Below are 12,089 nucleotides of genomic sequence, written 5' to 3'. Positions count from 1 at the left end.
ACATGGGATCACGAGTTAAAAGCAAGTCGATGGCACCTGATAACAACATTTATTATAAATATACTGTACATGTTTCATTTGGAGGGGGAGTCATTGCTTTGACTTTTCACTTTAAACTTAGACTCTTCCTCTGTTTTTAAGATGCCTTTGTTATAAAAGGTAAGAAAAAAATTTACAAAATTCAACCACAAGAATAATTAAACAAATGTAAATAAAAACACCATTTTCCTATCTTTCAACTGGCATGTTTTCTTAGATGATAATTCCCAGTGCTGGTGAGGCTGTGGGAAAAATGAACTCTCTGCCAATGGGAGTATAATTTGGAATAATTTTCTTGATGGGCAATTTGGAATATATCAAAAGCCATTAAAATGTACATTTCTTTTGACCCAACAATTCCATTTCTAGTAATTTATCTTAAGGAAATATATTAAGAATGCTATCAAAGCATTGGTCATAACAGTTACAAATTTTTTGGCAACCTAAAAGTTCAACCTACCAATTTGGTAGAAAATTATGCATTAAAAAAGATGTAGAAGAATGTTGTATGAGATTTCAACAGGTTGTAAAGTTTTTTTAAAAGCAGATAAAATACTATTACAAAGTGATCCTTTTTTAAAGGTAATATATACAAAAAAAACAGGCATAGAAAAAAGACAGAAAGTATATACAACATTACCAGTAGGTGGTAGTATTATGGGTGATTTTTTTTTTTTCTAAGTTTGTTTAAATTTTATGAAATGAACATGTGTTACTTGTGTGTATTTAAAGATATTTGAAAGTAATCTAAGACCCACCTGAGAGACTACTTCCCTTGTTTTCTAGGGGCCTCAACTTTCCAAACTAGGGGCTGGGGGTTCAGCAGCAGGGCAGGAAATTCCCTTTCTCTCCTCTCACCCACCTTTTCACAACCTGAAGCAACCACTTCAAAGATGGTGCCTTTCCTCAGCAGCTCTGGTTTTGTGGGGTTTGTCACCTTTGCCTCTCACTTATCATCAAGAGAGCTGCAAAACCCTCATCTGGCTATCTTGTTGACATGTCTTCCTTTCCCAGGCTCTCTCGACTCCCACTGTGTCGGGGCCCAGCATTCCTTACCTGATGGAACACGTTTCGGCCCTTCTTTTCCAGTGACAGAGGCTTATCACTGAAACAAAGTCTTTCCTTTCCACAGGTTTCTCTTGTAGAGGTGCAATTCCTGGGCTCTGTGAACTTATTTCACATCATGGTCTGCACAGTTTAATGATTCTTCCTGTGACACCACCCTGAGCACGTCCCATTCTTTGAGATGAGTAGTTTTTTACCCTAGTGAAAAGCATGCCATTTCTCTCCTGCAAGCAGTTTTTCCTCAAAATGAAAGTGGCAATGCCTGCTCTGTGAGGGCCTTGTGAAGAGGGCTTCAGAAGCAGGCAGTATCTGATGGATTAAACATGGGGAGAGGTGTTTACAGCCGAATGACCTGGGTTTGAATTGAATCCTGCCTCCACCACTGGCTGTATGACCTTGAGCAAGTTATACCACCTCTTTATGCCTCAAATTTCATTATCTGCACTATGCAGCTACCACCAATAATGCCAGCTACCTTGTAGAGTTGCTGTGTGGATTCCTTGAGTTTACATATACAAAGTGCTTAGAACCGTGCCTGGTACATAGCAAGCACTCATTAGTATTATTACCATTACTCTGAAAAGTTGGTAAAGTGTTCAGTAAACGATGGGTTTCATCCTCTCACCCTCCTCCAAACTAATGGCAGTGATGGTTGGCCAGACCCTACTGAGGACTAGTGCTGAGGTTAAGATTGGGTTTTTGACACAGGTGACCTTAAAACACTTTCCCATATAACACTGCACATTAGAGAAATACAACCCCAGGACAAGGTTAAGGGTGGTTTGGTTTTTTTATTCCAAAGCACCCTGCACATACCTCTCCTCACACCCTTACACTCTGTTGTTTGTAACTGCTTGATTACTGTTGATCTCGCCTACCTTTCAACTACCTCGTCACCTGTAGGTTCTCTGTCTTTTCATCTTTGTATCTCTCTCCTGAGCACTGAGCCTGATTGTTGTGAGGACTAAATAAGTTAAAGCACTTAGACCAGAACCCAGCAGATGGTAAGCACTTTATAAGTACTATTTTCTCCATTTTACAGATGAGAAAACTGAGACCTAGAAGTTAAGTAACTCGCTCAAGACCCTATAGCTTGTAACCAGGGCTGGGATTCAAACCTAGGATGTCTGGTTTCAGAGTCTTGTCTTTATAACCCTTACACAGCACCTGTGACAGAATAAGATCCTACCCCCAACTACCACCTTTCCCCTGCCCAGTCCCCCGGCCCCCCTCCCCCAGCCACAACCTTCAACCTCTCTCCTCTATATTGGTATTTAGACATGTTCAAAACTTCCCATTAAAAACCATAAACAAAAAGCCCCCTTTCAACCCTTTATTTCTCTCCTCCCTTTCTTTAAGGGCCCCACTTCCTACCTGGAATGTTCCCACCAGTCAGCTGACACAGCTTTCATTAAAGTCATCAAACATCTACACATTTCTAAATCCAATAACCTCCTATCTCAGCAGCATTTGTCACTATTATCAAGAAGTCCTTCCTTCTCTTGGCTTCCAGACACATCCTACTTCTCTTCTTCCTCTTCCATTCCTTTTTCACTTCTCCCTCAAACAGTTTCCCATCTACTCCCACACTTTTTTTTTTTTTTTACGATTCTGCCCCAAACCCTCATTACAATTTTTAAGAATTTTTTTTTTATTGTACTTTAGATGAAGGTTTACACAACAAACTAGTTTCTCATTAAACAGTTAGTACACTTACTGTTTTATGACCCTGGGTAACAGCCCCACAACATGTCAACACTTCCTTCTCAACCTTGGGTTCCCTATTACCACCTTTCCTGTCTCCCCTGCCTTCTAGTCCTTGACCCTGGGCTGGTGTACCCCTCTAGTCTTGTTTTGTTTTATGGGCCTATCTAATCTTTGGCTGAACTGTGAACCTCAGGAGTGACTTAACTACTGAGCTAAAAGGGTGTCTGGGGGCTGCTCCCATGATGTTTTAATTATCATCCATTTGTATCTGTCAGGTCTCTCTTCTGCGCTCTAGGTGCAAATACCCAACTACCTGGTGCACATCTCCAACCGATGTTACTTAAAAACCAAAAACCAAACCCGTTGCCAGCGAGTCTGACTCATAGCAACCCTATCAGACAGAGTAGAACTGCCCCTCTTAGTCACCTAGTGCTGCTATAACAGAAATACCACAAGTGGGTGGCTTTAACAAAGAGAAGTTTATTCTCTCACAGTCTAGTAGGCTACAAGTCCAAATTCAGGGTGCCAGCTCCAAGGGAAGGCTTTCTCCCTCTGTCGGCTCTGGAGGCAGGTCCTTGTCATCAGTCTTCCCTTGGTCTTGGAGCATCTCAGCACAGGAACCTCAAGTCCAAAGGACGAGCCCTGCTCCCAGCACTGCTTTCTTGGTGGTATGAGGTCCCCCCTCTCTACTTGCTTCCCTCTCCTTTTTATCTCTTGAGAGATAAAATGTGGTACAGGCCACACCCCAGGGAAACTCCCTTTACACTGGCTCAGGAATGTGACCTGGGAAAGGGTGTTACAATCCCACCCTAATCCTCTATGACATAAAATTACAGTCACAAAATGGAGGACAACCATACAATACTGGAACTCATGGCCCAGCCAAATTGATACACACATTTTTGGGGGGATATAATTCAATCCATTACAGCCCCATAGGGTTTCCAAAGAGCACCTAGTGGATTCAAAATACCAACCTTTTGATTAGCAGCCGTAGCTCTTAACCACACCACCAGGGTTTCAGGAGGTTATTTAGGCACCTCAAATGCAGCCAGTCCAAAACTGAGCCTGTCATTTCCCCTTCTCCCAAACTGTCTCTTCCATTTCCCCATCTGATTGTTTCTAGTCACCCAGCTGCTCATCAGAGAGGGTGGGTAATCTTGATTCCTTCTTCCTTATAACCAGTCACCAAACCCTGTTGATACCTTCTTAATAAATACCTTTTGATTCCACCAACTTCTCTCCATTCCCACTGCCATCATCCTAGTGCACTTAGACAAGACCAACAACCTCTTACATGGATGGTCTCCAGGTACAGTATGCTTTATGACCCTAAATCCATTTTCCACAGATGGACTCTTCCTCCAACCAAAAAAAAAGAAAGATCTTAGTCACTCTGTTACTTAAAACTATTGCCTTCTGGATGAAGGGCAAACTTCTCAACTCAGCTTGTGAGGGCCTCTATGATCTAGCCTCTGCCTGCCTATCTCGGCTCATCCTGAAGCACTCTCCCTTCAGTAATGCCGTGTAGCCATGCTAGACTCTATGCTATGCTGGACTTCTTTCAGTTTCTCAAACTTTCTGCTGTCTCTGTACCTACACACGTGGTGTCCTGTCTCTTATTAGCCTAGCTTTACCAGCCCTTCACTTCTCAGATGCTATTTCATCCAAAAGGTGTTTTCTGACTGCCTCCCATCATGCCTTACATTTCCCTGATCATGCCAATGACTGCATATTATTCCGTCTGCCTTCCCAGCACACTAGAAATTCCAGGCAGGCTAAACCACTTTTGTTTTGTCCACTATTGAATCTCAGCTCTGAGCAGTGGTTGGCACACTGAGAATGCTTAGAAAATGTTTGTTGAATGACTGAATCAACAACAAAAAAAAGGGGAACAACTAGGAGAAGCAATGTATTTTCAAGTGTGTTGTTGTCTCTCTACCTTGCATCACAGACTACCTCCCTGTCCTGTCTTCTCCAACTCTTTCCAAGCACCTCCCTCTCCCAAAGAGTTAGTGCTTCATTCTTTCATGAGCCCCTACCCACATAAGCTCTTTTCAATGTGGGGTTTCAGCAAAAGCTTTCTGGAAGGATCACATTTCCCACAACAGCCTTCGTAAGAATTTTTTTTTTATTATTATTATTTAGAAATGCAGTTATATACATAGAACAATTAAAATTAAATTAAACTTTATACAAATATTAAAATACTATCTTCACAACCACTGCAATGTACAGGATACCAAAAAATATATATATATAAAATAAAATAAAGCAAACCCAAACTGATTGTGTGACATCCTGCACAGAGTCAATTATGCATGTGTTGTTTTAAACCATTATAGACGAGTACCATTCTGCAGAGGATTCATAGTGGTGCAACAGAAAGAAACCAGGGCAGGGTGCAGTGGGCTTGCTCATCTCTTCTCCCTGTATGCCAATCTGCGTGCTTTGCCCCTACGCCCCCTCCAGCTAGCTCTGCTGCTTGGCAGAGGCTTCCATCTAAGGGTTTTCATTCAAAATTCCACTAGGTTTTCAACTGAAAATTAAGAGCTGCTGCTTCCCAGCAAAGCTGGGCCTGCTGCCTCTCCCTCTGGGGAACCAGCTACTGTACCACTCAGCCCAAACATCTGCCAAGCAAAATACTCTCTAAGCCCTTCACTGAAGCACCAGTAATGACTGCCCCTAAGCTGGCAGCCAGATCCCTGGAGAGATGCTCCCAGCCTCACTGTCCTTGGCAAGCACGCCTGAAATCAAGCTGTGAAATTTGTATGCCACTCCCCTTCTAGGTCCTTTTTTCTCTTTGGGGTGGGGAGGGGGAGCCAAGGATGTAGAAATGTTTGCAGCATATTCCATTCTCTATGCAGGGATGTTCCCTGGAAACAGAGGCGAAATTGTTATATAGGAAGCAAGTGGTTTGAGAGCTCAGCTGGGATTGGGAGAGGAAGAAAGGCCGGTGCTATCTACCCTTGTGCTACCACTAACGAAGCAGGAAGAGTATACCTTTGTCTCTTTGCCAGCTAGCTTCTCCACGGAACTTTAAAGCTGGGGGTGGAAGGAGGAGGGCGAGGTGAATGGGGAAGACACTATTAGTTTAGGTTTTATTTTAAAACGGAGTGTTTGTAGAATGTACATTGAAATGCCTTATAAAACCAAACAAACTCACAAAGTGGCCAGGACTCAGTCCATTTCACAGTTCCTACCTAGTGAAATGGGAGCACAGTACACAAAACACAGAAATGGTCAAAGATAGAGCCGACCTCCTAAACTAAGGCATTGAAAAGGACGGAAACTTTAAGTGATTTTCACCGTATACTGGCCCTTCAAAGTCGCTAGCAAGCGACCGCAAGTCACCAGGATATAAAACCTACATTGAGTCAGCTCAAGTGTGCAAAAAAGAATTTTTTTAAGAGTCCTTTGGTGCTGACCTTTTCTCCTGGACAAAGCCTTCTCTGGACTCCCCTAGAGGTCAGCCTGGGAAAGCCGAGTTGTGGCCAGTTTTTCCCCCACCTAGCCCAGGATCCTGAGCAGCGTCCTTCCTAAGAGGCCTGCCACCTGCCTTTGTCTCTCAGCCAGGCCCCACCACAAAGCAGCTGCGGAGTCCCTAATCCCTCTGAAAGGGACAAAGCCCAGAAGCTCGAAAAACAGCAGTGCATGGCTGCTGGTTAAGAAACTGCTTTGGGAGAAAGAGAAGTAGCTACGGGAAGCTGGCCTAGACATCAGCAGCAATTCCAGACGTCAGCTCCTGCATCCGCAGGCTCACAGGAGCCTCGGTGAGGTGGGACACAGCAAAGCCAGTGACAAGCGGGGAGGAGGTGGCTGAGGCTCAGAGTTTTTCTAACTTCTTTCTTTCCTACCAGGTAGGCAAGTCTGGGCTTGTCGACCCCAGGGCTGCATTAATGGAGGATGAGGTGGAAAGTGGTTTCAGGAGAAGGAAAGCTGAATAAACCCAAAACAAAAAGTGCAATCTCTTAAGGGGAAAAAATCAGAGTAAAAAGATAAAAAGGCAAGAGCTTCCATTTTTTTATATGCTAGAGTTCAGGCTTTGGAAGCTTGGAGAATTAAAGCTGAAGGCTCAGCGATGAGACTTAAGCTCCCCCTCGTTTGTCTCTGCGTTCTTTTTTGGAGGAAGACAAGGGCCCCCGTGGGTGGAGAGCCATGCGTGGTGAGGCAGTTGGGGTTTTGGGGGTTGTCAAGGACCCCACCCTCCAGATGGGCCCAGTGCCAGCAGTTGCTGGCAGGCACATCCCTGGAAATGGCCTCTTCTGAGGCCAAGGACAGGCCCCTCTCTAGTATGTCTCATCTCCCTCAAATGGCTGCTGTGTTCCAGCACCTTCGCCAACCTGTTCATCTCTTGCCTGGGCTTTGAGCACAGCCTGAGAGGGCTCCCTGGTGGATGGGGAGAAATGCGTGGGAGTGGTTAAAGAGGCACAGCAGGCGCTGCCCTTACCCTGAGAGGAAGGAAGACTGCATGTGGGTGCCAGAAGCCAGGGGATGGTGGGGAGTAAAGTGCGTTGTGTGAGTGGAGGCAGGAGGCTGGTTGAGAGAAGGCCAGTCCCCTAATCTTCAAGGCCACCCATGCCTGAAGCTGACCCTGCTAGGTCGGCTACTGAAATTTTCCTGGGGTTTTCACTGTTTTTACCATCCCAAACGTGGAGGCTCCAAGGAGGAGGAGAACAGGTGCAGCACACAGTCAGCTTCAAAGGGTCCCAGCCCCGGCGCTTCAAAATCAAAGGAAAAACAAACATTCCCTAATGCCACATCTTTCGAAGATGACAGCAGCCTGGTCGAGCTTTTCCATCTGCCTTGTCAGCAATCAGCAGAGGGCTAAGGCAGGCCCCCAGCAGAAGTACCTGGAGCACCAAGCCCCCTCCCTCAACACTGGGGCTCCTCCAAGGGCCCTGTGCCCCAGGCTTTGGTCTAAAGGTGCCTCAGAGTCCAGCAGCTTCACAACCATTCACCCACCTCAGGCCAGTAAGGTTGGGAAATGTGTGTGGACTGTTCCTCAGCCCTTCCCCAGGGTGCTAGGGCACAGGAGGGAGTCATCTGTCAGCCAGGACATGTGGAGGGGTGAGCAAGAAAGGCCAGAAGTAGGAAAAGCAGCGGGGCAGCAAGCAGCAGCCACTTCTCGGGCACAGTTACTAAGGCACGTGACCATGGTGAGGAGGATGCTCAGGACCAGGGCTCAGAGCTGCCGGCAGCTACCCATCGCACGGCCCGTGCCTCTCAGGCTCCCTTCCGTCACCACAAACCCAGAAAGGGGCAACTTGCCCAAACTGCCAGTGACCAGATGGGCATTTCACGGCATCTCAGCAACTCTCCCGTCCCAGGGATGGCTTGTCTCAGGCCTCTGTGGGGAGCATGGAAGCCAGAGCTGCCCAAGATAAAACCCAGGAGGCAGCATGCTACTTCCCCTTACACTCCAGGGAAACAGAAAAAACCGAGGCTAGGAAGGGTGATGCTTGAAATAGGAATGAGAAGTTGCATATTAGGAAGACAATCATGATTATTCATCTTCCTTCCCTCCCTCGGGATCTTCTCAACCCAACAGAGCCAGGGGCCTAAGCCTCTGAGCTGGATTGCTGGGAGCTAAGACGGTGCGGCCATGATTTTCCAAATCCTCCATCCTCAGCCAAGGCAATGCACCGCCAGTGTCAGCCCAGGGCGAGCCCAGGGATCCAGGCTTCTGGCCCTAACAACTGTCCCAATTAGAGCCACTTGACTCCAGAGCTCTCATCTTAGATCTGCTCCTGCCCAGGACAGCAGTGCCAGCCCTCAAAGGAAACAGGCTAGACCCAGGCCCAGCCTCCTATATGGCAAGGGGCAGCAGTACAGCCACGAAGGCTTGTAGGAGAGCAAAAAGCCTGTGTGATGGGGGAACTGGACGGGATAGGGGAAGGCACAAGTAAACACAGCGGCGCTAAGGCCCAAGTGGGCTGCTGGGGGCTGCCGCCAAAGAGCTGGCTGGAGGGGACCCAGACGGCTTAGGGAAAGGAAGGGTTCAATCCAGCACATTCAAATATGTCCCTAACACAGATGCAAGGGCAGGGCCAGGCAGAAAGCCAGCTCCTCCAGCTGTCCAGCAGACAGATGGTGAGAATCTTCCTTGGGTTTCCAGCTAGGAGGGCTGCAGGCCCTTGGAGATACTCAGATAGATACACAGGTGGTACTCAGGTATCCAGGCAAGGTGGCTGGAGAGCACAGGGTGCTCAAACCCACAGGGAGGGAGGGAGGGCAGAGGACCATTGCAGAGAGGGGAGGGGCCGGCAGCAGCCCTCACGCTTCTTTCAACAGTGGAATATCTGCAGGAAGAGGGAAAGAGAGAACAGCAGTTATCCCACGTGGGTCTCTCTACAGCACACAGGATCCCATTGCAAGGGTCCCCACACAGCCCCTTACACACACTTCTAGATAGCTTAAACCCCCCTCCTCTTTCTAGGTCTTTCTCACTCATCTCTCACACTGCCTGTGTGTTTAAATCTGAATATTCAGCCTGATACCCAAACCTCTTCTGACCAGGGTTCACCAACCTGAACCCTCCTCTCTGCTCTAGCCAGACTGGCTGGTCACTTACCCTTCTCTCCTCAATCCCATCCTACACGGCCATGAAGTCCTGTTCAAGTCCTACCTCCTCCTTAAAGCCGTCTGCCAGCTGTGTGACCTTGGATAAACCACACCCCCTCTCTGGGTCTCAGTCTCCTCCTATGTCAATAGGGATTAGGCTGATGCCTCAAGGTCCTGCCTCCCTATGGTTCCCTTGGTCCCAGACAGCTCAGGCATGGCCTGCAACAAGCTCGATTTTTTCCAACATACGTGTCTTGTTTTCTGAACCTTTCATTTTGACACAGATGCTACAATTCCTGGCTCATTATCTCTCATCTTCCCAACTGACTGACAGAGAGCATGTTTCTTATTTCTCTGCATCATCCTTGAAACCTAACCCAGCACCTGACGGGCTCTCAAAAACACTTGTTCGGTACAGAACAAAGCAATCTGAGGAGGAGGGAAAGGGAAAGGGCAGGGGACTGGCTTGGCTCTTTAGGGAGTAGAAGGGTTGAGACTTGCGCTTGGGCATATCTACAGTATGTGTGGTTGGCTCTCCACGGGGGTCGCTGGCTTCCACATTCAAACCTGGGTCAACTAGTAAATGGGCCCTCCCTATCTCTGTATCCAACCAAGAAAAAGAATGCACACTGCTGGTAATCAGGGAACTCCATAAACTGATCTGCATTCCAGACTTCTAACTCTTTGCTTTCAGATATTCTAAACTTTTGACACTGGCTGTGCCAAGATTCCCAGGAAGTATGAAGTTTCCTCTACTGCTGTTTTAGGGGTACTTTATGAATGCAGGCGTCCTCAAAGGTGAAAAGGAAGCATCTAGCTTTATTCTGCAGCCTGAACCATACTGGGATTCCACTTAAAAGGTATTTTTAAAAGAGACAATGCCAATCCCAAAGTTAAACTCTCCAGGCTTCAGCGGGCTACATTTCTATTCTATGGCTTTTTTGCCAGAAAGGAGCTGGAACCTCCTGGAAGGCAGCAAGGCACCATGGGGTTATAAATACAGGCTTTGGAGCCAGACCTGTCTGGCTTCAAATTTCAGCTCAGCCACTTACCAGTAGGCAAGTGACTTACTCTCTCTGAGCCTCAGTTTCCTTATATGTAAAATGGGGATGGTAATGATAGCTCTTTAAAGTGTTAGAAAGCAAAGATGTCACCTTGAGGACTAAGGTGTGCCTGACCCAGGCCACGGTATTTTCAGTTGCCTCATATGCATGCGAAAGCTGGACAATGACAAAGGAAGGACCAAAGAAGAACTGATGCATCTGAATTAAGGTACTGGCAAACAATACTGAATATACCATGGACTCCCAGAAGAACGAACAAATCTGTCTTGGAAGAAGTACAGCCAGAATTCTCATTAGAAGCGAGAATGGTGAGACTTCATTTTATACACTTTGGACATGTTATCAGAAGGGACCAGTCCCTGGAGAAGGACATCATGCTTGGTAAAGTAGAGGGTCAGAGAAAAAGAGGAAGACCCTCCGTGAGATGGAATGACACAGTGGCTGCAACAGTGGACTCAAATATGGCAATGTTTGTGAGGATGGCGCAGGTCTGAGCAGTGTTTCGTTCTCCTGTACATATGGTCACTATGAGTAGGAACTGAATCAATGGCTCAAAAATAACACAAAGGTAACAACGACAACAACAACACCTACGTTGCAGGATCACTGTCACGTTTAACTGAGATACTGCAAGAAAACCAGTTAGCACGGTACCTGGCACCTATTCCTATTTAAAATGAAGTAGCTGTCTCATCTGAAAGAGAAACAAGGCTCCTGTTTTCTCTGTAATATGATCCCAAGTCTCCTTGTTACTCCTGGCCTTTAGGGAACAAAAAAGTATAAGAGGACAGGAGCCCCTGTCCCCGACCAGCTGTCCACCCTTTGGTTTGGCACAGCTCTGTGGCCATGAACAGTCTCTTAGGCTCCAAACTATCAAAATTCACTGGCAACAATGAACGGTCTCCCTACAAAGGGCCCATAGCCCTCCCCGGAGTTCTGAGGGGAAGATCCTATTTTGTAGGAAGAGAGAGAGACCATTTTTCCCGCCCCAGGTGCTATTTTTCTTTGCCCCAATGAAGTCAGTGGGGGGTCATTATTAGAGAGGCTCATGATCCTTCCACACTGTCCGCAAGGACCCTGAGCAGCTCACAATTTCCAATCAGCACAGGCCACCTACCATCTGTGTACTCCTCTGACGTGAGGGATAAAAGGCTTTGTATATCACTGCTCTCAGAGTCTGGGGCTTCTTTGTGTGTGGGGTGGCTGTTTCCTGAGCCGGCCACCCAGGAAGAGGTGGTTGCCTGATGCACCATCACAGTCTCTGAGCCCCGAGAGCCCCAGGCTTCACATAGTCCAGAGTGGCCTGGGGCCTCGTCCTCTCCACCTGCAAATGAGCAGGCGCCCTGGTCCTGCAGCTGCTGCTCCCTCGGCATGCTCCTCCCGCTCGGCTCAGACCCTTCTGAAAGCACAATCTGCACTCTGGGGTCAGCGGGTGGCACACAGTGACCGGAACAGCCATACACGGCCTCTTCATACGACGGCAGTGCAACCTGGACGCCATCCACCATAATGGAGACCTGGTCTCCAGACACCCCCTGGTCACGCCTGGATCCAGAGAAGGAAAAGACAAAAGAAGACTTAGAATAAATACCACAGATAATAGCACTAAGTGCTTTACACGCTTTATTACACTGAATCCTCACCTGAGGC

General features: G+C 47.2%; 1 protein-coding gene across 9 annotated transcripts in view; it reads right to left on the bottom strand.

Annotated features, from left to right (window-relative positions):
- Window positions 1-688: 688 nt before the first annotated feature.
- The window catches only part of SUSD6 (sushi domain containing 6), a 106,542-nt gene continuing 95,141 nt past the window's right edge, over window positions 689-12,089 (bottom strand). For all 9 annotated transcript variants that reach the window (XM_003408736.4, XM_023546303.2, XM_010588704.3 and 6 more), the window contains 3 exons: window positions 11,557-11,984; window positions 2,479-9,113; window positions 689-1,413 (listed from right to left, as the gene is read on the bottom strand). In XM_003408736.4, the coding sequence (XP_003408784.1) occupies window positions 9,088-9,113; window positions 11,557-11,984 (454 nt within the window). In that variant the 3' untranslated portion in view covers window positions 689-1,413; window positions 2,479-9,087. The remainder of the gene's footprint in view (window positions 1,414-2,478; window positions 9,114-11,556; window positions 11,985-12,089) is intronic.

This window comes from Loxodonta africana, chromosome 10, assembly GCF_030014295.1.
Source record: "Loxodonta africana isolate mLoxAfr1 chromosome 10, mLoxAfr1.hap2, whole genome shotgun sequence".
Lineage (NCBI taxonomy): Eukaryota > Metazoa > Chordata > Mammalia > Proboscidea > Elephantidae > Loxodonta > Loxodonta africana.
Note: the sequence above shows the minus strand (reverse complement) of the source record. Positions and strands in the feature narration are given on the sequence as shown.